Source organism: Acartia tonsa, chromosome 7 (genome assembly GCF_053477335.1).
Source record: "Acartia tonsa isolate MP-2025a chromosome 7, ASM5347733v1, whole genome shotgun sequence".
NCBI classification, from domain to species: domain Eukaryota; kingdom Metazoa; phylum Arthropoda; class Copepoda; order Calanoida; family Acartiidae; genus Acartia; species Acartia tonsa.
The window spans coordinates 24,191,003-24,216,616 of record NC_137266.1 but is presented as its reverse complement, the minus strand read 5'-3'; the positions used below and the strand labels follow the sequence as shown (position 1 = coordinate 24,216,616).

Below are 25,614 nucleotides of genomic sequence, written 5' to 3'. Positions count from 1 at the left end.
ATGAAATATCTCTCCAGTATAATTTTGGCAAGTGCTAATTTATTAAGAATAAAGTTTGCCACAAATTTACCAAAAAATCTCATTGTCATTTCGCCAGGGAGGATTGGGATAGTTCCCAAAGTGTTATAAGTTGGCTTATCCAAGAGTGCTGTCTAGTCTCCAAAGTTTTATAATACCGTTTTCTTATTCGTTAGATTAACAACCTTGGGGACTTTTTATTGTTTTGTGATTGTTTAGTTCATTAAGTTGAGTGTCTAAATGTTTCAACCACTAATTCTAAACTAAAGAAGGGGTAATTTTGTGAATCATCAATGGGAATAATTAATATATAAACATACATATATATACAGTGTTTTTTTTTATGAGAACATTTTTGAAAGCAATTTTACCCTACTTATAGTTATCAGAATTTAATGATTAATGGCTTATTCTCTTCGTTTTTTATAACCATTAACAGAAAAGCAAAAAAATATTTCAGTTTTTATTTAAAAAGTACAGTAAATTCAAAATTTCAAAACATGGGTGTCAACATCTAAAATAGTTATTTCTCGCATCGTATTATAAACGGCTTTCCGCGGATATAGAAAGTACAATTATGAGATTAAAACTAGTTTTTTTAGCCCCGAGGTGCGAACCGGTTCCTATCCACCGGATTCAAATGAATACGAGAAATGGTTTTAGCGCCTTTTTCTTATGCTCAAATCTTCTACCCTTTCCAAGAATGGAGGGAGTACATTGGGGGGCCAGTATTCCCTCCCTGGTTGAGATATGGCCTTCAAATTTCAAAATGTTCTAGTACATGTCACAAATAGTATCTATATAAATTTTTAGCTCTATATCTCAATTTTGAAGCGTTTTGCAGCCATTCTTGCAAAGATAGATTATTAGAAAAATGCACTAAAACCATTTTTAGATGTAGACACCTAAGTTTTAAATTTTTTAATTTACTGTACTTTTTGAATAAAAACTGAAATATTTTTTGCTTTTCTATTAAAGGTTATAAAAAAAGAAGAGAATAAGCCATTGATCATTAAATTCTGATAACTATAAGTAAGGTAAAATTGCTTTCAAAAAAGTTCTCATAAAAAAACACACTGTATATGTATATATATCATTTTATCGACAATCGTCTTATCCCTGTAGATCTCTGATTATCAGAGCATTTTTGAAATATTTGCTGCTTATTTTTTGGCTGCCTTTGGCAAAAAAAATTTTTTTCATAAAAAATGTATACAAAATTATCGTATTAATTTGGTAAATATATCATTGCACTTGAATTATTTTTAAGTCACTAACGGCTAATCCCATAAATGACCCTAGGAGTACTTTAATGAATAGATGTGGTGGAGAGGGGGGGGGGAGGGGGAAGGTTAAGAATTTAAGGGAAGTGATACCTTCCGGGGGCTGAAAGTTTTGATCCCCTTCCCAAAATGAAAACTTTTCCTGCGAGTAAAATAAGCTTCAATGTAAAGGAGAAGCACATCGGTTCAGTTGATACTGATAAACATCCTGTTACTTTAATGTAAATATTAGTTTAAGGATAGTCTGTATAATCTCAGGGAGAAAGGAAACATTAGGCAATTTTTACAATAGTCTCCAAAGTTTTATAATGAAGTTTTATTATTCGTTGGCTCAAAACTTTGGGGACTTTTGTCATATTTTGGTTGTAGTGTTGCAATTTTGTGTATCGTTATTAGGGATGGATAAAAATTTATCGGCCATTGTCTTATTCCTTTAGATCCTTGGTATAATCAACTGAATAACAGTTCCAACAACAAAAATTAAGATATTGCTTCGCTTTTTATGGACAAATATCCTGTTATTTTATTATAAGGAAAAAAAATAAACTATCTTAAAATCATCTCAGGACTCAGTGGTTAGCAAGATCCTACGGTATAGACAGACAGACATACATCATATCGGTTTAGCAGCAAACGAGATCCTTTGCTACAGACAACAAAAAACTTTGTATATCGACTAGCGGCTACGCCCCCAGCATCTATTGGCTCTGTATTCAAAGGGGAATGAATAAAAGCCTAAAACCTTCCCAGGACTTAAAATAGAATAGCCTAAAACCATCCCTCGACTTAAAATAAAATAGCCTAAAGCCATTACAAGACAAATATTAAGCTTACCTGAAATAGAAAGCCCAATCTGTTTAGTAGTTATTGAGATCTTAAGTTTCAGAACAGAAAGCCTTACTAACGTGGACAAACGCAGGATATTTCGGACAAATGTCGGAGTGGACATTATATGAGTAAAACGCAGAAGTGTCTATAATATCTTAAAAATTGGGTTTCAACAACATTTGTTTAGTTATTTCTACACAGGTTAGGTTAGGTTAAGATATAAATATACAAATAAGCCCCCTGCAGGGGTTAGGCATATAAAAAAACATATTTGACAGTTGTAAACAATGTGAGAAAAAAATATGTTTTAGTTTAATGAAATGTTCTATCTGTTTCAAACCTTTGCCTTTCGATAGAACTTACCTACTTTGGAAAACTGTCAGACTGATTTTAAAATTTCAGTCTGTGAGAAAAGATATTCAAGATTTTTGTTTTTGTTTTGAAAGATTTTTATCTTATAAATAAAATAAAAGACACTCCTGCATTTTACATAATTTCAACAACATTTGTTTAGTTATTTCTACACAGGTTAGGTTAGGTTAAGATATAAATATACAAATAAGCCCCCTGCAGGGGTTAGGCATATAAAAAATCATATTTGACAGTTGTAAACAATGTGAGAAAAAAATATGTTTTAGTTTAATGAAATGTTCTATCTGTTTCAAACCTTTGCCTTTCGATAGAACTTACCTACTTTGGAAAACTGTCAGACTGATTTTAAAATTTCAGTCTGTGAGAAAAGATATTCAGGATTTTTTTTTTTGTTTTGAAAGATTTTTATCTTATAAATAAAATAAAAGACACTCCTGCGTTTTACATAAGCAATGTCCACTCCGACGATTGTCCCATTCCTAGGTTTGTCCACTCCAACGTTTGTTTATGTTTTACTACTTTATATAATAGGATAATATGTATTCTCCTTTTATATTTCTCTTTTCTTATTCACTTGCAGCTGCGCTCTTTTTAATGTAAGGAGGCAGAAAAATAGCCTAAACCAATTAGGGGCTTAAATCTGAAAATGAAAAAGCAAAAAACCATCCCATGACCTATGTGAAGCTTCCCTTAAATGGAGAATTTAGTCAGTTTATGAAATTTTTAAGCTTCAGACCAAAAAAAATACTTTTTTTGTTAAAAGAGAAACTTTTCTACAATTAGGGTTAGTCCTTTCGTCATTGCTCTTCTCATTAAGTTAAGCATGTGGTTTTCTCTGTTATTGTTAAAGATAGACTGTTGAGATTTTTAGTGAATATTCCCATGACATATGTATATCCAGTCTATAAATTATTTTGTCTGTCTCTCAATTATGCTTCAAAAGACTTAGGTTTCGTGATAATCTTTGAGTAATAGCATATTCTCTTAAAGTCTGCTCTATAACTTACTTTGTCTGTTTGTCCATTATATGATCCTTGTTCAATATTCTATTTAACTAAAAAATTTCATTCTCTTAGTTTATTTTTTTTTCTTTATTTCATTATGTTATTATATTATTTATATTTATTTTATTAATTCATTATATTTTCATTATAATTTTCCTTTTTAAATGCGAAACTTTTCTATAGTAAGGATTGGTTTGTCCGTACGTCCAAACGGTTAGACGACATTTTCTTTAATTTAGACATGTTATAAATATCCTATCGATTTCAAACTTTGCAGAATGATTTATATAACAGTTGGGTACAATACTATATTCATTACTAGAAAGTATGTACGTCCATTTTTTGTATAATATCATTGTCCCATTCATCTGGGTTTTGGAGTAATGTTTCTTAGGACAACAAGGTTTAGTATTATAATCAAATACTAAAAATAAAAGTATGCCCTTTTACTACATTCTATACTAGCAGATTCGCCCCTAGCCTCTAGGGGCTTTGCCCCAAGAGGTGATAAAATTTTTTTTGGCGAAATTCGTAATAGGACCAAGAAAATCTTCAGCAAAAAAAAAAATGGGGGAAGATTTTTTTGTTTTTTGGGGGGTTGGGGGTATCCCACCCCCCAAGAAAATAGCCTAAAACCACCACAGGACCAGTAGGTATATTCCCTGAATAGTAGAATATAATCGGTTCAGTGGTTACCGAGATCTTAAGGGACTGACAGACGGACAGACAGACGGACAGACAGACAGACGGATGGACAGACATCATTCTACTTTGTATTATAGATTTACGCTAATTTTAACAAAATTTATGTTTGACCTCCTGATTTTAGAGCTTTGCTTTTGTGAATGTTGTTATCCTTGTTATCTTGCTTTTTTTTCCTTTTTCATAACCTATTATATAAAGTAGTAATCTTTTTTTGTCTGTAGAAAAGCTAACCGCTGAACCTATATGGTTCTCCTTTACAGTGAAGCTTCTTTTAAGTTCATAGAGGGTTTATAATTATTTCGAGGGAGGGTATCTCCGTCCTCCCAGAAAATTCACCCCAAGAAAAATATTACCCCATCCCCTCAAAAAATCTTTTTAACTTTTTAAAAGCAAAGCTTTTCTATATTAAGGATCAGTCCGTACGTCCGTAACGGTTAGCTATTTTCGTTAATTTAGGCATGTGATTCCTGTAGTAGAAAGGTACGATTTAGAAAGTCTATAATCATTATCAGAATATCCGTACATCCATTTTAAGCATACTAATTATTAACTTACAACAAATTTTTATGTATCAAAATTATCCGATTAATCTGATTTCTGGGATACTGATTCCTAGGACAACAAAATAGAATGTTATAAGCGAATCATATCTATAATCAAGTCAAAAAATGTGAGTTCGTCCTTAAGCATTTTCCTGCAGGTAAGCAATTTCTCAATAAATTTACTTACAATTTTGTTTCGAATTTTAAATTTATGTTCTGACTATTCAGTTCTGACACTCTACATTATTAATGTTCATTAAACTTTTTTCTACCGTTTCAGAGCTTTGCTTTTATAAATGTTGTCATCCTTGTCATCCTTTTAAAACTTAAATTTAAAACTGTAGAGGGTCACATTCCTTCCTTACCTTAATGCCCTACCTTCTATAATGAAGGGGCAATACAATTACAGAGGCTGTACAGGAGCCAAAAAGGGCCTATGTTATATAAATTAAGGTAAGGGGCGATGAAGAGGCTATGAAGGGGCTATGTTATATAAATTAAGGTAAGAGGCTATTAAGGGGCGATGGAGAGGCTATGTAGGGGTTATGTTATATAATTAAGGTAAGGGGCTATTAAGGGGCGATGGAGATGCTTTGTAGGGCCTATGTTATATAAATTAAGGTAAGAGGCTATTAAGGGGCGATGGAGAGGCTATGTAAGGGCTATGTTATATAAATTAGGGTAAGGGGCTATTTAGGGGCGATGGAGAGGCTATGTAGGGGCTATGTTATATATATTAAGGTAAGGATTATATAAATTAAGGTAAGAGGCTATTAAGGGGCGATGGAGAGGCTATGTAGGGGCTATGCTATATAAATTAAGGTAAGGGGCTATTAAGGGGCGATGGAGAGGCTATGTAGGGCTATGTTATATAAATTAAGGTAAGGGGCTATTAAGGGGCGATGGAGAGGCTATGTAGAGGCTATGTTATATAAATTAAGGTAAGGGGCTATTAAGGGGCGATGGAGAGGCTATGTAGGGGCTATGTTATATAAATTAAGGTAAGGAGCTATTAAGGGGCGATGGAGAGGCTATGTAGGGGCTATGTTATATAAATTAAGGTAAGGGGCGATGGAGAGGCTATGTAGGGGCTATGTTATATAAATTAAGGTAATGGGCTTTTAAGGGGCGATGGAGAGGCTATGTAGGGGCTATGTTATATAAATTAAGGTAAGGGACTATTACGGGGCGATGGAGAGGCTATGTAGGAGCTTTGTTATATAAATAAAGGTAAGGGGCTATTAGGGGCGATGGAGAGGCTATGTAGGGGCTTTGTTATATAAATTAAGGTAAAGGGCTATTAAGGGGCGATGGAGAGGCTATGTAGGGGCTATGTTATATAAATTAAGGTAATGGGCTTTTAAGGGGCGATGGAGAGGCTATGTAGGGGCTATGTTATATAAATTAAGGTAAGGGACTATTAAGAGCGATGGAGAGGCTATGTAGGAGCTTTGTTATATAAATAAAGGTAAGGGGCTATTAGGGGCGATGGAGAGGCTATGTAGGGGCTTTGTTATATAAATTAAGGTAAAGGGCTATTAAGGGGCGATGGAGAGGCTATGTAGGGGCTATGTTATATAAATTAAGGTAAGGAGCTATTAAGGGGCGATGGAGAGGCTATGTAGGGGCTTTTTTATATAAATTAAGGTAAGGGGCTATTAAGGGGCGATGGGGCGATGGAGGAGCGATAAAGGAGAGATGTAGGGGCCATCAAAGTACAATGTAATATAAATTTGTGAAAGGAGCGATGAAGGGGCGATGTAGGAGCGATGGAGGAGCGATGTAGCAGCAATGTAGGGGCCATCAAGTTGCAATTTTATATAAATTTGGAGAAGGAGCGATGAAGGGGTGATGGAGGAGCGATGTAGGAGTGATGTAGGAGCGATGTAGGGGCCATCAAGTTGCAATGTAATATAAATTTGGAGAAGGAGCGATGAAGGGGCGATGGAGGAGCGATGGAGGAGCGATGTAGGAGCGATGTAGGAGCGATGTAGGAGCGATGTAGGGGCCATCAAGTTGCAATGTAATATAAATTTGGAGAAGGAGCGATGAAGGGGCGATGTAGGAGCGATGAAGGAGCAATGTAGGAGCGATGTAGGGGCCATCACAGTACAATTTAATATAAATTTGGAGAAGGAGCAATGAAGGAGCGATGTAGGAGCGATAAAGGAGCGATGTAGCAGCGATGTAGGGGCCATCAAGTTGCAATGTAATATAAATTTGTAGAAGGAGCGATGAAGGGGTGATGTAGGAGCGATGTAGGGGCGATGTAGGAGCGATGTAGAGGCCATCACAGTACAATTTAATATAAATTTGGAGAAGGAGCGATGAAGGAGCGATGTAGGAGCGATGAAGGAGCGATGTAGCAGCGATGTAGAGGCCATCAAGTTGCAATGTAATATAAATTTGGAGAAGGAGCGATGAAGGGGCGATGTATGAGCGATGAAGGAGCGATGTAGGAGCGATGTAGGGGCCATCACAGTACAATGTAATATAAATTTGAAGAAGGAGTGATGAAGGGGCGATGTAGGAGCGATGGAGGGGCGATGTAGGAGTGATGGAGGGGCGATGTAGGGGCCATCAAAGTACAATGTAATATAAATTTGAAGAAGGAGCGATGAAGGGGCAATGTAGGAGCGATGGAGGGGCGATGTAGGGGCCATCAAAGTACAATGTAATATAAATTTGGAGAAGGAGCGATGGAGGAGCGATGAAGGGGCGATGTAGGAGCGATGTAGGGGCCATCAAGGGACTAAGATATATATAATAGTAAAGGGGCCATGAAGAGGCGATATTTAATTAAATAGCCCCTTGGGATAAGAGGACATATCATCTCCTCTTTAGAAGGGGCGATAAAGGAGCGATAAAGGATCATTTAATCGCCTCTTAGGGCAAGGGGCTATTAAATCGCTCCTTTCAAGGAGTCATAACATCGCCTCTTATTATATGGGGCTATTAAATCGCCCCTTTCAAGGAGCCATTACATCGCCCCATGTCATAAGAGGCGATCAATTAAAATCATCGCTCCATATGGAGGGATGTCGTGAAAAGGAGTATACCCGGATTTTTTATAAAATTCGTTTTTTGTATAATTCTTTATCTAAAAGCGGAAATACAAATTAAGTTAATTAATTTTGGCATCCGTGATTGGTGGATTTAAAAAATCTGCGCTCTGATTGGATGTCGTATATCATTCAACCAATTAGAGCGCAGGTAGTTTAAAATCCACCTATCCTATTGGTCAAAATTAATTAACTTAAAATATATTTCCGCTTTTAGATAAAAAATTTTACAAAAAACGAATTTTATAAAAAATCCTTAAAATTTGATGCAGATTTTAAATCTACTCCCTACATTACAATTCCGGAAAACTTATATCTCTTATTACACAGACATACAAACTGGCAAAGTAAGTTATATAGTAGATGCCAAAGATTTTTGTGTAAAATTTCAGAATTTGATTTTTGTATAAGTCGAGAAAATTACATTTCCCCACAGAACTCAAATCTCCTCTGTAGTATAATTATTACCATACATAACACAAAATGATTTATATAGTAGACACAGTCATTAGAATATTCTCCAAAAGTTTAGCAATCCATCTTTAGAAGTAATTGTGTAAATCACACACCTCTCTAAAAAATAGGTCTCATGTCATTTCTGACCTTAACTAGACGCCTAGAAAATTACGTTTCCCTTTAGCTATACAGACGGCGTGACAAACGGACATAGTCAATTATAGAGCAGATTCCCTAATAAAAAATAAGCACCGCGCACCTAAAGTTATAATCCATGTAAAATTGTTTACCTGCCCACATAAGAAGATAGGGAAGTGCACTCAAAAACGCATTGCTCTGAAACATTTATTAACTTTATTTGTCTTTCAATCCTTATAAATGGAATTAGGAGGGGGTTCCAGGTATGATCCGTCCGGTCCTGATCCTTCAGCTCTCCAGGACTCTTAAACGGCCTCTGTGGCTGCAATCTTTGACTTGGAAACTTCAAATCTTAGACTTATGCTAAGCCCATATATGGCAATTACATCTTCAATAGATTTTTTATGCAAAAGGTTCAAACAAAGGTTTTTAAACATCATATTTAAATATGTGTATATACAGTTAACTATCTAATCTAAGAGCATCTATTGCGAAACTAAGTTTGTCTGTACCTACACAAATTTAAATTGCTCTAAATAAAGTACCTTATTAATAAATTGGTATCCAACTGTAGTCCCGTATGTAAAACGATGGAGGTTTGTTTACTTTGCACGTCTTAGGCATTCAGCTGTCCTTGTTTTGTATCAATATTAATTCATGGGGTTTACCTTGATATCAAAATGTAGAATATTTTTCATGTAAGATGGTAGTTCTGTAAGGAGCACGTAGTAACCAAAATTCTGAAAACTTTCAATATTCAAGACAAGTAATATCCAAATATTATCAGAAACACTATATTTAGGCCCTAAAAGTTTTTAAATCAACATGTTTTCAATGTCCATGTCAGGATGCTTCCTAATTTCGCCTAATTATTACAGAAATCACCATGCCAAGTTTAAATAATTAGGAAAATTTTAATTTGCGTAAATAAATAATAGTTATTCATTACGTACAGGTGTTTGTTGGAAAGGAAATATTAACCAACCCCAAATAAAGAAAAGCTTCGCTTATTTATGAAACCATGTTACAGGTGATGTAAAAGGGATGACCATTTAAAACTTATGTCCGTCTGTCTGTCCAGATAAGCTAGTCTGAACTAAAAATGGCTGGTATTTCAGGTAGATATCTGTTTCAAATTACTAATGGGCATCTACCATTTCACAAACTGGTTTTGTATTTTGTTCCATTGTTAAAAAATATGCTAAATTTTTTCATTGGGTTCATAAATTACTAAAAAAAATTCAGAAGGAGTTTCATAGATGTTCTGTTGGAACCTATGAAGTGAAATTGTGTGTAAATTGATTTAATCTACTGTGGGAGAAAATAATCTCCTTTGTTCTGGACATTTCTCAAAGTTTAACTTGTGTATATTAATAGAAGAGCAGCTACTCTGCAGTGCTGGATGTACGTCCGAACATGTTATAATGGACTGCCCTATTTTTAGGTTGTTTTAGAAGATTCCTATAATAAGTGAAAATAAACTATATAGAAAGATTAAAAAGTCTTTTACAGAAATGTTGATTTTCAAAGTTTTAAAATCAAAATTAGATTAAAATGGTAGTTCCCAGCATAAAAGCATATCAACAATAACAACGATCCATAAGGGAAAAATATTCAACCTTATGTATCGTGCATTTTGAGAAATTATCAAAGCAAGGACCATTATTTTTGTATTAAATTTCTTATGGATGTTGTCCTCCTTGTTCCATTATACAATACATGATGTACTTATTACTTACTTAATGTATGTACATAAAGCTATTTCAATATTAAGGAAAAATTCTATATATTTCATAATAACTACAAAATCTAATAGAATATTATATTTTACAAATTCTATTATGAAATATAACCTTAGATTTTTAGACATACATTAAACTGAAATTAGATAAAGTAAAAAATTCCACTAATATATGTACTTTTAAAAAAAATAGGTTAGTCTATGATAAAGGGTAGTAAAAAATAAGTAAAATCTTGCTAAATCATACCTGGGTCACATGGGTAGCTGTTATGGCCCAAACAGGAGCTGAGGTCAAAATTCTAATAAAATATCATAATGTTTAAATACTTCATTTTACTCAACCTAAGCTATATATTCTCTTAAAATTTAACTTTTTAAATCTTTAATATTTAAGTAGTAGGTTGTATCTAAAGAAAAAATTGCCTACTATTATATTTTTCTGATTGAAAGCTCTTATAATCTTTCTACTCATTTGATTATAGATTATGAAAGAAATATGTAAACTCACGCTTTCCATGGAATTGAGCTTGGTTTCGAACTCTCACATTCAATCAGAGAAGTCTAGAAAAAAATCAAATCAAACTCAAAAATATGCTTTCTATAAGAAATTAGAGCCTTTCCATTTAAAATAATTATTTAGAAAGGTAAAGTTAAAAAAAAAGAATATTAAACTTACAATGATGTATTGTTTTTCGGCTTGGGATATTCTTGGGTGCACTTCTGGTGAATCATAAACAAAATAGGCCCAAAATACAAACCACACCTGAAAAGTATAAAATCATATTTCGAAGGTACCTAATATTATGTGACTGTTTATGTCTGGCTGTATATCCTTATAATAAAGTAACAGGATGTCTGTCTGTCTGTACCAATAGATCTCGCTAATGCACGAACATATTTGGTTCTCTTTTATAATAGGTCCTGGGAGGCAGGGGCGTCCAAGCTTTTTATTTTGGGGGGGGTAAAATTTTTTTAAGGGGGGGGTAATTTGGTTTTGGGGGGGGTAAAATGGCGCGCGAAGCGCGCCGCAAATTTTTTTTACCCCCCTCAAAATTTTTACCCCGGGGGTAAAATTTGCTTGGGGGGGTAATTACCCCCCCTGAAATCTGTTGGCAGGGGTAAAATTTGTTTCCCCCCCCCAAAATTTACCCCCAGGGTAAAATTTTTGGGGGGGGTAATTTAAATTTTATAAAAAATTTAGTATTAAAAATGCGCGCGAACCGCGCAAAAATTTTTTTTGTTAAATATTTTCTATTTTGGGGGAAGTATTTACCCCCCCAAAATCGTTGGGGGTGCCTACGGCACCCCCAAGGCAGGGGTAATTATTTTTGGGGGGGGGGTATTCTTCACAAAATTTTGGGGGTGCCAAATGGCCCATTACCCCCCCCCCCCCCCTTGGACGCCTATGCTGGGAGGGTACCAACATCCTACCAAGAGAAATTGTAACAAAAAAAAGACATTAAATAGAGGTGAAAAAAAATATTTTTAAATAGATAAATAACAAAACATTTTAAATGCCTTAAAGGTCTCTAGGGGTGTAGCCAATATTCAAGCATTAAAGAGATTTGATGGGACAAATAAAAATATTTCCATTAACGTTTTCGCTAAAATATTTTATTGATAAAAACATTCAAATAAAGAATGTTTAAAATTATATCTTGAAAGAAAAATTTTATAAATCTAAAATAATTATTTTCCTTTAGTTAGTTTTATTTGATCAATTAAAAAGACAAAATACGGTTTTAAGAAATGATAAAAAAAATACTCACAACACCCAAAACTCCAAAGACATAGAACACTGATTCCCAATTCACATAATCACAAAGCAATCCTAAAATATGATCACTTGTCTGTCTGTCTGCAATGTTAATTACATAAACAAATCTATAGTTTTACTCTAATATTACACTAGCGGCTACGCCCCTAGAAGCCTCTAGGTGCACTTAAGGTAGGCGAGGGAAAAGTTGACCTAATCCCATTTTAAATTTGAGTTTTAAAAGAGCAAAATAATATTTTTTTGGGGGAGGGGGATGAAGACACCCTCCCCAAAAATAGTTTATAACCTTCCCAGGACCTATAAGAAGCTTTACTGTCAAGGAGAACAATATAGCGGTTAGCGAGATCCTTAGAGACAGACAAAAAACTCTTACTACTTTATATTATAGGATAATCTTATTCAAACATATTTTTTTGCCTTTGGTGTATATTTTTGCAACCTTACTAAATAAATTAACTGTTTCTATTCCATTTCATTTTTTAACATTCAAGATTTATATTGTTTTCCGCCTAAACCATAACCCTGTGTTTCTCTCATAGATATCCAAGAGTAGTGTTAAAGGGTTGTTCATCCCCCTCAAAATTTGAAACCCCTAATTTTACCCCATAAAAGTTTTTATTTAATACAAGATTTCCTCATAGACGTCTAAGGGTTTGAGTAAAGTAAATTTATCCCCCCTCAAAATAGAAAGCTTAAACGTCCCTGGATTCCCTAACCCCAGTGTACCTGAGATTGGCATAGATATGACAGTTCCCAGCGAGCTTCCAGCAAATATTGTTGAAACAAATCTTTTAAAATTGAAAGATTTAATTATGGTATATGAACATTTAAATATTTGTATGAATGAGTCTTGGTGTTTCCCTTAAAGCGCCTAAAAATCACTAAACCCCACCTTTTTATTTTTTACATAAAATGAAAGAAATGGGTTGGCATTTTTTTTCAACGCCCATCCTTTGTGGGTGCCAAACCCTGCAGATCCCTACAAAGATAACTAGTACAAAATATCCCTAATCTGACCTAAATTAATTAACAAACAAACAAAAAACTAACCCTCTCCCCCACCTCCTCGCTTCTTTTAATTTTTAGCCACTGGTGTGCTAAATAGCAAGAGGTATACTTCAAATAATCTTAAACTTAAATATATTCTAAAACTGACCGGCTTCGCTCCTCAGGTGTTGCCCATTTGGCAATAATTGCCATAGTAGCTGGAAATGTTACCCCTTCTCCAAGACCCTCTATCACACGAACAGCATAGAAAAGGTAAATGCTTTGCTTAGCAGCCTGAAAAATCATAATGATATTTGAAATAATTAAGATATTGAAAAAAACTGCTTTTTAGACATTAGAAAATCGTTTGATAGTTCAATTTGAATCTTTTTTTAACAATGTAGTTTGTTTCACATATTAACAAGATTACCTCTTTGTAGTAAAAAAAAATAATGGTTGAAAAGTTTGGACAATACTCGTTGGGAACCAAGAAATCAAAATTGAATAAAAGGTTTACATAGAACCAACGTGGTTATAAAAAATTTAGTATTAATGTAATTTACGGTCTAATTACCTCCTTCCCCGAATCTTTTTAGTTTTCATTATAAAATGCATGAATAAATGAAATTATTTATGACTAAAACTATTTTTACAATTGATATATAATATTTTACTTACTATAGGAGTTAAAAGTGTGAATATCGATGTAATTAGGACCCCGCCACCAAACAGCCATTTACCCCCAACCAGTTCTGCCATTCTTCCGCCTAAAAACAAAAATATTTATATAAGATCATGATTAACATAATGGACATCCGATCAAGCTGAAAAATTCACATTTCCCCCCATAGTATTAAGTACGGACTGACGGACAAATATAGTGAATAAAGAGTAGCTTTGCTTCTAAAAACACGGATTACATCTATAAAAAGTCAATAGTTTATGGTTTATCATTTTAAAAATCAAGAGCTACATCAACCTATTCATTTTAGGTTTAAAAAGTTGTTTAAAAAAACCTTTGACATATTCAGTAAAAGCAATTAATTAGATGATAAAAGCGGCCAATAGAAATCAATTATAATCTGTGTTATAACAGCTTAACATTGAGATTGACCTACCCTAGTTATAAAGTACCTAAACTTATACAAATAAGAATAGTCACAAAATGGTTAAATTTCAACCTTGTACTTTATGCCTTACACAATTCCTGCCTTTCTTACATGATGCAATGTAAAAAACGCAATTGGCAAATACTTTACCCTTCCTTTTCCTCTTTCATTCTGGCGTACTGACCCCAACTAATTAAGGTCTGTATTGTCTCTTGGTACTGCTCTGTACTGGTAAGAACCAATCATTAGTAAGTCATATATGTGACAGGGATAAAGGGATTTGGTAATGGATCTAAAACTTTACATAACAAACTAAAATAGTGTAAAGAGAATGAATATGCTTCATTCAAAAGTTTAGCTACTCTTAATAATATATATGTAACTATCATATAATGCTATTCTAATATTTAGTTATTGACTAAACTCTACTGTTGATAGCCAACAGGAAAAACATAGGAGTTGGATAATTTTAAGACCCTCCTTATCGTTTTAGTGCCCTCGATGGTACACTTAATTTCGTGAAAACCGATATTGCAGCAACAGATATGCCAAGGGTGAAGCTAGAGTTAGTATTTAATTAAAGTAAATGTTTAAAATCTCATCCCATTATCATGGCTAAAGATGCTAACAACTGAATCTGTGTCAGTTGTAAATAAGTAATATCTAGTTAATCTTGAGAGAGTGCCATAGACAAAAACTGTCACTACTATACTTTGTTAGGATTTTAAGACAAATGTTATGCAAACAAAAGCAAGTATCATTTACATAGGGTGCATCACTGCATAGGTCTACTTATATTGGACAACAGATTTATAGTATAAATGTATATACAGCCAACTATCTCCTTTTCTTTTTCAATGCCCTTTTTTGTCTGCTTCTAAATTATTTTCTGCAATTTGGCTGTGTTAATATAAGCGACACCATTGGTTGATTTCCAATGACCCAATAGAAAATTTAAACAAGGTTGATGCGATGGGGAGATACATTTGTTTAACCCTTTCTCCCTCTAGTGTTTTACTATATTTATTGGATTATAAGATGGTTTCATATGGGTATTTATGGAGTGAATTAGTTATGTGTTATCCTCATATCCCTGTATATATATGTACATAGTATATATATTTCTGTATCGACCACTCGTGCCAAATAGAAAAATGTTGGAGTAAATGGTCAAAGAGATTACTTAATTTAGCAGGTTATGTAAGATTTTTCAAAGTTATTCATGTTGACATGGATAAAACAATATTTAAAGTTTTCCTTAATCTATACTGTTCAGGTTTTCAATAGCATGTTTCATTTATAAGATTTATAAGTGTTAAATATATATTGTGTTTTTATAAAAAAAATCTTTTATTTTCATATTCCACGTAAAACTTTGTTGATGTCTTTGTATAATAGTTTTGTTTCACTTAGCTTAGAGATTTTAGCTGAAAAAAAAACATAAGAGGATAATATAAAAAAAATTCTAGGTTCCAGGTATGAGCCTGCATGATTTTTTCTAAATGCAGCTTGTATTTCGATTTGATGAGGTCTTTCGGGATACCTGAACTTGAATTTTAAAGAGACTAAATTAAAGTAAAACTAAACTTGCCAGGTTAAGAATTTGTAACTTAAAGAAAATGTCTATTCTAACTATCATTGCTACTATCTATGAAAGGATAATGAAATGTCATACACTTAGTACAAAGATAAAGGAGAGAGAGAGAGGGAGAGAGAGAGAGAGAGAGAGAGAGAGAGAGAGAGAGAGAGAGAGAGAGAGAGAGAGATAAGGAGTTGTAGCAAAATTAACCTACAGAAATTAACCTACATAGTTTCTAAGATAGGAATAAAAATACTGACAAAATAGCTAGTTTATACTATACTAGAGACGTTAGAAATGGTACCTACTGCTGTAATGTTTGGCAAGTGACTCTAATAGTGGAAAAATGAGGTATGGCGTAACTCATTACCATACACAGTTAGAACTACCAGACAAAGATCGTGCAATCAAAGGATTGGTTGTCTGTTGGTTGTTACTTTATTTATCAGTATACTTTTATTTTACTTACAAAATCATAACTATATGGACTACAAGATGAATCTTTTTAATTTTTTTGATACCTGTCTAAGCGTAATTTTTGCGAGACATAGCTGTTATACACAGCAATCATAGAAATTTTATTGGTCGTAATTGCAAAATGTTGCTACAAACAATTTTACAGTTCATATTGTTGGATCAAAAATTGCAATATCCAAATTGAATATTTTTTCTTCTTTAATTTAGATTTATAGAGTCAGCCACAGCCATATATATTCATCATTTCAAACAATTCATAATAAAAAGCCATTAAAGCATAAAAAAGTCATTTGCAACTATCTGCTACTTTTTAAAAGCGAAGCGTTTCTATAATTAAGGTCGGTCCGTACGTCCGTCCGAGACAGATAGTTTTTTTCCGTTAATTTAGCCATGTTAGAATTGCCATATCGATTTCAAACTTTGCATGGTGATTTCTGTGGTAGTTAGATACGATATAGAAAGCGTATCAACTCTATAATCATTACCAGAATATCCGTACGTCTATTTTTAACATCAAATTTTTATGTGATAAAATTATACGATTGGTCTGATTTTTGGAATACTGATTCTTAGGACAACTAAGTACATTGTTAAGCGAAGCATCTCTATATCAGATCCTAAAAATGTATGCGTGTCCTTAAACAAGATCCTGTATTTAAGCAGTTTTTTCAGCAGATTTACTTACAATTTTGGTTTGACTCTTATTCATTTATATTCTGATTATTCAGTTCTGACACTATACAAGTGTTAATGTCCGTTTGTCCTACCGTTTCAGAGCTTTGCTTTTATGGATGTTATCATCCTTGTTTTAACACTCTCTATCTACAGCATGGAAAACGAACTGTAAATTATACTGGTACCCAATTGTCGGGAAAAAAATTAACATTTTATTAAGACTTGATGGGTTGATTTAAACTAATTATGTTCAAACGTTCCAACCAAAACTTATAATCTACATATAGGGTTAATGTTGTTATCATTACTAAAGATAAACATCAATTTATCTTCCATTGTCTTATCCATTGAGATCCCAAGTAGTGAATTTGAAGATAAAACCTTTTGTTCAAAGATTTTTTTATATCGCTGCAACCATTTTCTAAATAAGTAGTTTATAAATAAGGTGCTTGTTCGTGCCTGTTTGAAGTTTATAGAGTTGCCACATGAAAGCTTATAGAGTAGCTATGCTACTAAAATTGATCGTTCTTGTAAAATAAGCATATGAAAAATGCCGAGGTAATAAAGTTTGAATAATAAAACTGTGGCCACCTTAGTATTACAGACAGACAGATAATAGTTATTCTTTGCATCGTAGTATAGACAGCTTTTCGCGGATATTAAAATAAAAAATTATAAGATGAAAACTTGTTATTAATTTTATGCTTTTTATTGTGTGTAATTCGATGCCTCATAATGTTAAGTTCTAACCCACCGAATATTAATCGTTTTCGCAGCCATACTGGAAAAATACATGTTTTTTAGCCGTTTCAGAGATATTTAATGGAAACCGACCTGGAAGTTGGGTGAGAACATAACCATAAAAGAAGGCTCCCAGAATGTTTCCCTGAAAATCAAAACAATACAATATATATGTCATCTAATAATATGTTTACAAGAGCGATTACGTTCAACAACTGTAGCAAAGCAATTAAAAATTCCTACCAACTTAATGGTAACTATTGATTGCGCACATAACATCTAGGGCCTCTGTATACAAAGATAGAAAAAATAGCCTAAAACCATCCCAAGATAAATAAAAATAGTCTAAAACCACTCTGTGACCTATATGAAGCTTCACTAAATTGGAGAAATCAATAGGTTCAGTAGTCATCGAAATCTTAAGCCCCAGACAGACAAACAAAAATACTGTCTGATAATTAAGGAGTAGCTGGTTGCACTAATAACATTGATGAATACATTACCTGTGTATTTTCGTCCCAATCAAAATGTGTCTCTCCTCTAAAATACAAAAAAACTGAGATTAAACAGAAACAAATAATTTTGACTATTTGTAAAGCCAAATTGACCAATTAGGTTAGGTTTTCTGAATGAAGATGATAAACAAATCATAATTTTAATTGTAACTATTGTAATGATGCTTACGTACATACCCAAATTATTAGGATATTTTTGAAAACATATCAATAAAAATCTGGAAAATTAATCTAATTAAGTAACCAATCTTGCTGTGTATTGTCTTTTTGTCTACAAAACATCATTATAATTTATGTTGATTTACATATGTATGTACGTTAATTATACCAAAAAGCCATAACTTGCTTAATGAACAACATAGTTAATTAAATCTTAACAACACTGTTTGTTAACGTCTTCAAAATCCACGGTTTTTAACCAAAAAATGATGGGAATGCAAAGTCATAGAAACAGGTGCAATTTATCAAAATCAAAATTGCTGAAAGTTATTTAATTAATCCCATCTTATTTACTAAGTATATTTGCGATAATTTTTATTTAATAGATTCTTCCAATTTTTAACATTTACAAAACAGCCTGCTTTATTGCTTCAAGATCCATGTCAGATCTATATAGGAAATAAATGTCTATAAATGAGCTCAAGTTTTCCAAGGAATAAATGTTTAAAACTCATAGTGTTCCAATAATCTTCATTAACTCTCATTGACCAAAGCGATAAGACCTTTATTCTATTTGTTTATGGAATGAATAAAGTTTTTCAATCAATGTTGATATTTGAATTACATTGAAGTATTTAATCTTGATTTAATAAACAAAAAATATATGTTCATAATATAGAAAATCTAAGAAAACTCTGTTTTAAAAGAATTCGATTATGGCGACACTTCTGTAGTGTTCATATATTAAAACTAAAATTTTAATCATATTAACCCTTTGGTGATGGTAATGTAAATGAAAAGTAAAATTGAAGATATCTTTTTAAAATCATTTAAAATATCAAATATTTACTTCTTTCTTTTAGATAGTAATGGCGAGGGAGGAAAATTGAAATAGATAAATAGATATGTACTTATAGAAAACTAGCCAATAGTGAGATAGTTATATCGAGCCAACTCTAGTATTGATAATAAACTAAGCGTTTTGGTAGCGAATCTACTTTAGGGTTTTCGTCTGTCTGACACTTTATGCCTAAGATAGATTAACTCGGCTGCTATTTAAGATTGAAAACTAGATTTTGATATTTTTTCCCTTATCAATTAGAGTTTAATATAATTTTCTCAGCTAATTTAATTCTATAAAATTTCTGACAGGTTAAAAACTGTGGCTTTTGGTAAACAATATAAAGTTGATGTCATCAGCCACTCAATGATCTTATTTATGCCTTTTAATAGACAATATGGTTTGTTGGTGTGTATGTGTGTGTGTGTGTGGGTGTGTGTGTGTGTGGGTGTGTGTGTGTGTGGGTGTTTGTATAAAATGATTATATCCTTTATTGTTGAGATTAATGAATGCCTCTTTGTTCCTGTATCATTACTGTTAATGACCCTTTATAGCACAACCAATAAAGAATGTTTCTAAAGTCCATTTGAAATAGAGACACTACAGTATTTTTTTAGTTTTCTATTCCATATTAAATAGAATATCACAAAACAATCATAAACATAGATATATATGTCTATTGTAGCATTGCTGACGGACTGACGGACCAAGTAAGTTATAAACTGTGTGCTCTTTGAAAAGGCATATCTTCACACAAAAATTAATAATCTATCTTAAAAAGCAGCCAAGAAAATTATATTTCCCCCTAAAATTAATGACTAGCGGCTTGACAGACAGACAAATATAATTATAGAGTAGCTGTGCTACATAAGATTTTTTACCTGTGTTTTGAAGAGTTGGAATTATCGACCATGTCAACAATTGCAACAGACAGGTTGACCCTCATAGCATAGACATTTGCAAATCCAAATAAACCTACAATGTATGCATACAAATAAAGCTCAAGCCTCACTGGGAACACAGTAATAGTGTCTGACTGATTATGACGTAACAAAAAAAATTAGCCAATGAGAGGCCACTATAAATTTTACCATTGGTCAATAACGGCCTCTCATTGGCTAATTTTTTTGGTTACGTCATAATCAGTCAGACACTATTACTGTGTTCCTCACTGGAAAGCATTTTTAAAAACTTAATACAGATTTGCTAAAAAAACCGTGACATGTTTAGGATAGTTTACCTAAAATTACTAAAATATGCCTCTGTCCAAATTTTGGAAGATTGGATCCAGATGCCCTTTCAATCTAAAATATAAGAATTATCAATAAAAATCAAAGATGACAACATCCATAAGAACCGAAACTCAGAAGTTCAGTGGTCATAACTCCAGAATACATTTATGAATTAAATCTTGAAGCATTTTATCAAGTAAATTATATATACTGGATGCTCTGCTTATTATTACAGAGACACTTCACTAAAAAATTTAGTCATCTATCTTGAATAACAGCTGCAAACTTCATGTTTCTTCCATTCTGTTTCCTACAGACAGGCGGACATTTCAAAATGAAGAGTTTCTTTGATGATACAAAAAATATGACAATAAATTATCATTTTTGCAACAATGAAAAGTAAAGAAAAACTAAAGAATTTTAGGACTTGTTAATAGTGCAGCTAATATAAAATTAGGGGTCAGCTGATCATCAATCCAATAATCCGTCATAATATATATAACTTACCCTTGAAGAAGGCATTTTCACACAAATTTACAAGCAAAATTTCCAACACTTGAGTCCTCAGTAAAGAACTGCTTGTGTAAATATCAATATGAAACATAAAATACTGCTGCTATATGTCATTATCAACAAAAATTTTGTGGTCAATCAAATTTTGAAGAAAATTTACAAATACAAATCTATTGCTTATGTATTATTCATAGCATATCTACTCTATAACTGGGGTAAGACCGTCCTTAAAAAGATTGCTAAAAATTAAGAATATATTTTGCATGTAGCTTAAATGTTTTATTGACAACATAGGTCAAATTTATTATCTAATTTATCATCACCAAATTCTAAAAATGCTTGTTATAGCTCCGCTGTTTATTTCTAATCTTAATTGTATTATTAACATCAAAAGTGTACTTATAAGCAGCTTATACTAACAATTCGAAAAAAAATTACGAAACCTAAACGTGATTTTCAGCTGTTGTTTGGGATGGGGCAATGAAGAAATAACACAATGTTTAGATTACAATTAGTGGTTGAAACGTATGACTAAAAGATTTAATAAACTAACAAATCAAAATTCATTAAAAGCCCTCAATGTTGATAACCCAACGAATAAAAAAATGTTATGATAAAAAAGATTTAATTATATCTCATTAAAAATATGTTTGCTCTCAAAAGAGAGCGTTGTTCATCAGGTAGAGAGTAGCGCAGCATGGTCCGGTCATATTCTTAAGCCTTGGTCTTCTCTGACTTCTTTGGCAGGAGAACAGCCTGGATGTTAGGTAGGACACCTCCCTGGGCGATTGTGACACCGCTTAATAGCTTATTCAACTCCTCGTCATTTCTGATGGCCAGCTGGAGATGTCTGGGGATAATCCTGGTCTTTTTGTTGTCTCTGGCGGCATTACCAGCCAACTCAAGGACCTCAGCAGCCAGATATTCCATGACAGCGGCCATGTAGACTGGGGCACCAGCTCCAACACGCTCAGCATAGTTGCCCTTGCGGAGCAGACGGTGGATACGTCCAACTGGGAACTGGAGTCCAGCTCTGCTGGAGCGAGACTTTGCCTTTCCCTTAACTTTACCACCCTTTCCACGGCCAGACATTGTTATATATGTTTAGGATTTGAAAGTCAAAAACTAACTGATTCAACTAGTTTCATTACCTTCTTTTTATATCTCCCCCTCCAACCCTTTATATTTAATTTTACATAATAACTAATGACTTTCAAAGCTCCGCCCTGATAACTAAATCTCCTCCCATTTATTCATAATCCATAACTCTAAATATAACCTCATTATTAATCCTTTTAAACTAAAAAAAAGCGAATAACTACAACAAGCTTTTACCTGTTATTTAGTTTAAAAGAATACATACTATATTTACCTACTTTTAGATCTTTAGAAATATTGATATTGATTAAAGCTTTTTTCGTTCATTTAGGCATGTTTGAATTGTCCTATCGATTTCAAATTTTGCTTGGATATTCCTGTAATAGTTAGGTACGTGTTAGAAAGCGTAGCAACTTTATAATCATTACCAGAATGTCCGTACGTCCATTTTAAACATGTTGATTTTTTTTTACATTTTTTACAACAAATTTGTATGTGACCTAATTATCCGATTTGTCTGATTTTTGGTATACTGATTCCTGGGACAACAAAGTACAATTTTATAAGCGAAGCAACTCTATAATCAAGTCCTAAAAATGTAAGTATGTCCATAAACATTATCCTGTATCAAGCAGTTTTTCAACAAATTTACTTACAATTTTGCTTTGACTCTTATACATTCGCATTCTGATTATTTAGTTCTGACATTATACAATTGTTAATGTCCGTTTGTCCTACCGTTTCAGAGCTTCGCTTTTATGGATGTTGTCATCCTTGTTTTCTTTACATTTACTCTCATAATTTTTACTTATTTATGTAACTAGCTTCAAACTAAAATACTTTGCATATTCAATGTAAAGGTTTAAATGCTGCTATCCTTTATTTTTTACTATTGACTGCGCTCCTAACATATTGGGATCCGTATTCGAAAGGTAATGGGTTTGCAGAAAAATAGCCTAAAACCCTACCAAGATTTAAATCTAAAAATGAGATAGCCTAAAGCTTTCTTAGAATCTAAAAATTACATCGCTACTTTATAAAATAGGATGTTTATGGGTCCCTAACCCCGAGGGGCGAATACCAGCGGTGCATAAACCCTGTGGGGCTACAGAATTACCTAAAAAAAGTAAAGAAACAAACAATTTGTTACAAATTTATTAATTATAGGATACAGTAAAAAAAACATACTTTCATTTTTAGGATTTGATTATAGTTTTGATTCGCTTATAATACTTTACCTTGTCCTAGGATTAATAATTTAAAAAATCAGATGCTACGAACCGACACAATAAATAATAATTTTTATTATATAAATAATATGATAAAAATAATAATAATTTATCAACCAAAGATGTCATTAATCCTGATCTTGAACACTCCCGTCATCATGAAATCTATGATACAAAGTAGCTTGATGTCTGTCTGTCCGTCCGTCCTTCCTTCTGAAGCTTAAGATCTCGGTAACCACTGAACCGATTGGATTCTACTCTTCAGGGTATATACCTATTGGTCCTGTGGTGGTTTTAAGCTATTTTCTTGGGGGGTGGGACATCCCAAACCCCCCCAAAAATGAAAATTTCCCCCCCAAAAAAATTTTAAAATTTTTTTCTAATTTTTTTTATATATTTTTATACATTTTAATATTTTTTTATATTTTTTTTATACTTTTTTATATTTCTTTTATATTTCAATTTTTTTTTCTTTTTAAATTTTTTTTCTTCTTTTAAACTTTGTTTTATCAAATAAAAAGATTGAGAAACCTTCCTTCTCCTGTAGGGGCGAAGCCCCAAAAAGGCTAATGACAAAAAAAAATTAAAAACATTAGGAGAAAAAATTTGAAGGTTTAAAAAAATATAAATAAATATAAATAAATAAAAAAGTTATAAAAAGTTTTAAAGAGTTGTAAAGAGTTAAAAAAAAGTTATAAAATGTTATTAAATAAAGCAAATATTTTTAAAAATGTAAACAAATTTTTAAAATTCTCCCTTGAACCTTAAGGTAAAAAAGCCCCTAGAGGCTAGGGGCGAAGCCGCTAGTAATCAATAAAATAACATAACATGGTAAAATAACTTATAAATGTCATATGGATGTTTTTTTTTATCTCCATTACTTATTAATCTATGGATTATAGAAAAGCTTCGCTTTTAATAATTATGAAATCTTATTTGATAATTAACTTTTATCTAAAATAAAAGAAAATTATTAGATATGGTTGAGGAACCAAAATGAGACTTATTAGACAATAAAGGAGGAGGGGCAAAATGTTTTTATAATGAAAGGGGCCGTGTTAAGAGGATTATAGTAAGGTGGTTTTAGGGGTAAATGGTTGGAATTAAAAAGGGTAAACTAAATGGGTTGTTGGTGCAAATTTGGTTGTAATCAGAGGAATATAAAGACTGACCAGTAGGAACATATCATCAGTTACAATTTGTATCTTACACCGACAACATGCCTCCTAAAGTTTCAGGAAAAGCTGCCAAGAAATCTGGCAAGGCCCAGAAAGCCATGGCCAAGGGAGATAAGAAGAAAAAGAAGTTGAGAAGGAAGGAGTCCTATGCTATCTACATCTACAAGGTGTTGAAGCAAGTGCACCCCGACACTGGTGTCTCCAGCAAGGCCATGAGTATCATGAATTCTTTTGTTAATGATATCTTTGAGAGGATTGCTGCTGAGGCTTCCCGTCTGGCCCACTACAACAAGAGGTCCACCATCACCTCCAGGGAGATCCAGACTGCTGTCAGGCTTCTACTTCCAGGTGAACTGGCTAAGCATGCTGTGTCTGAGGGTACCAAGGCTGTCACCAAGTACACCAGCTCTAAGTAAATCAAAAAAAAGACCTGCTTGTTAACTGGAAACAAATGGTCCTTTTTAGGACCTAAACATATTACATATTGAGATTATTTTATTTCTAATTCTGATTTCTAGTTTATTACTTAGAGCTCAAAGTAACTTAATTTTATATCTGACTATAGAAATCCAACAATTCTTTCAAGTTTGATTATGAAAACAAGACAATTACACTAAAGAGTAAGTGATGTATAGCTCACATTTTTTTTGCTTTGAATGTTCTTTTTGTTCATATCTTGCAAATGAAATCATGTATTTGTCTTCTCTGAGTGTAAGACAGACGGACAGACCCTAGTTCAAAATAGTTTCACGCCTAAAAAGAAAGCAACCCTAAATGCCAATATAATTCATAAACTTTCTCCATCGTGTTTTCTGCAAAACAAGGATGACAACATCCATAAAAGCGAAGCTCTGAAACGATAGGACACACGGACATTAAAACTTTTATAGTGTCATAACTGAATAATCAAAGTATAAATGAATAAGAGTCAAAGCAAAATTGTGAGTAAATTTGTTGAAAAACTTCTTGATACAGGATAATGTTTATGGACATACTTACATTTTTAGGACTTGATTATAGAGTTGCTTTGCTTATAATATTGTACTTTGTTGTCCCATGAATCAGTATACCAAAAATCAGAACATTCGGATAATTAGATCACATAAAAATTTTTGGTTAAAAAAGTAAAAAATCAACATGTTTAAAATGGACGTACGGACATTCTGATAATTATTATAGAGTTGCTACGCTTTCTAAATCATACCTAACTACTACAGGAATCACCATGCAAGGTTTGAAATCGATAGGACAATTCTAACATGCCTAAATTAACGAAAAGAGCTATATGTCTCAGACGTACGGACCGACCCTAATTATAGAAAAGCTTCGCTTTTAAAAATATTTTCATCTACAGT

At 32.8% G+C, this 25,614-nt stretch overlaps 3 protein-coding genes across 3 annotated transcripts in view; 1 reads left to right on the top strand and 2 right to left on the bottom strand.

Moving 5' to 3' along the window:
- LOC145325117 (sialin-like) overlaps nucleotides 1-20,883 on the bottom strand; it is a 36,980-nt gene extending 16,097 nt beyond the window's left edge. The window contains exons 1-14 of the mRNA XM_080167965.1: nucleotides 20,749-20,883; nucleotides 20,250-20,313; nucleotides 19,891-19,984; nucleotides 17,998-18,034; nucleotides 17,588-17,639; nucleotides 13,592-13,680; nucleotides 13,083-13,207; nucleotides 12,653-12,714; nucleotides 11,919-11,980; nucleotides 10,826-10,912; nucleotides 10,658-10,710; nucleotides 10,397-10,448; nucleotides 9,077-9,148; nucleotides 8,561-8,606 (exon numbers count right to left, since the gene is read on the bottom strand). Coding sequence (XP_080024091.1) covers nucleotides 8,561-8,606; nucleotides 9,077-9,148; nucleotides 10,397-10,448; nucleotides 10,658-10,710; nucleotides 10,826-10,912; nucleotides 11,919-11,980; nucleotides 12,653-12,714; nucleotides 13,083-13,207; nucleotides 13,592-13,680; nucleotides 17,588-17,639; nucleotides 17,998-18,034; nucleotides 19,891-19,984; nucleotides 20,250-20,313; nucleotides 20,749-20,763 — 910 coding nt within the window. The 5' untranslated portion in view covers nucleotides 20,764-20,883. The remainder of the gene's footprint in view (nucleotides 1-8,560; nucleotides 8,607-9,076; nucleotides 9,149-10,396; nucleotides 10,449-10,657; nucleotides 10,711-10,825; nucleotides 10,913-11,918; nucleotides 11,981-12,652; nucleotides 12,715-13,082; nucleotides 13,208-13,591; nucleotides 13,681-17,587; nucleotides 17,640-17,997; nucleotides 18,035-19,890; nucleotides 19,985-20,249; nucleotides 20,314-20,748) is intronic.
- Nucleotides 20,884-21,334: 451 nt separating this feature from the next.
- On the bottom strand, nucleotides 21,335-21,861 carry LOC145324221 (histone H2A-like). Its single transcript, XM_080166843.1, has one exon. It carries the CDS (start codon nucleotides 21,844-21,846, stop codon nucleotides 21,469-21,471), a length of 378 nt encoding a protein of 125 aa, XP_080022969.1. The 5' UTR covers nucleotides 21,847-21,861; the 3' UTR covers nucleotides 21,335-21,468.
- A 2,431-nt stretch (nucleotides 21,862-24,292) lies between these two features.
- Nucleotides 24,293-24,696, top strand: LOC145324219 (histone H2B-like). The gene has a single exon (XM_080166842.1). It carries the CDS (start codon nucleotides 24,301-24,303, stop codon nucleotides 24,673-24,675), a length of 375 nt encoding a protein of 124 aa, XP_080022968.1. The 5' UTR covers nucleotides 24,293-24,300; the 3' UTR covers nucleotides 24,676-24,696.
- The last annotated feature ends 918 nt before the right edge of the window (nucleotides 24,697-25,614 follow it).

What these genes read in the sequence shown, in the direction of transcription:
- LOC145324221 (XM_080166843.1), bottom strand. Translation starts at nt 21,846, where the DNA reads ATGTCTGGCCGTGGAAAGGGTGGTAAAGTTAAGGGAAAGGCAAAGTCT.
- LOC145324219 (XM_080166842.1), top strand. Translation starts at nt 24,301, where the DNA reads ATGCCTCCTAAAGTTTCAGGAAAAGCTGCCAAGAAATCTGGCAAGGCC.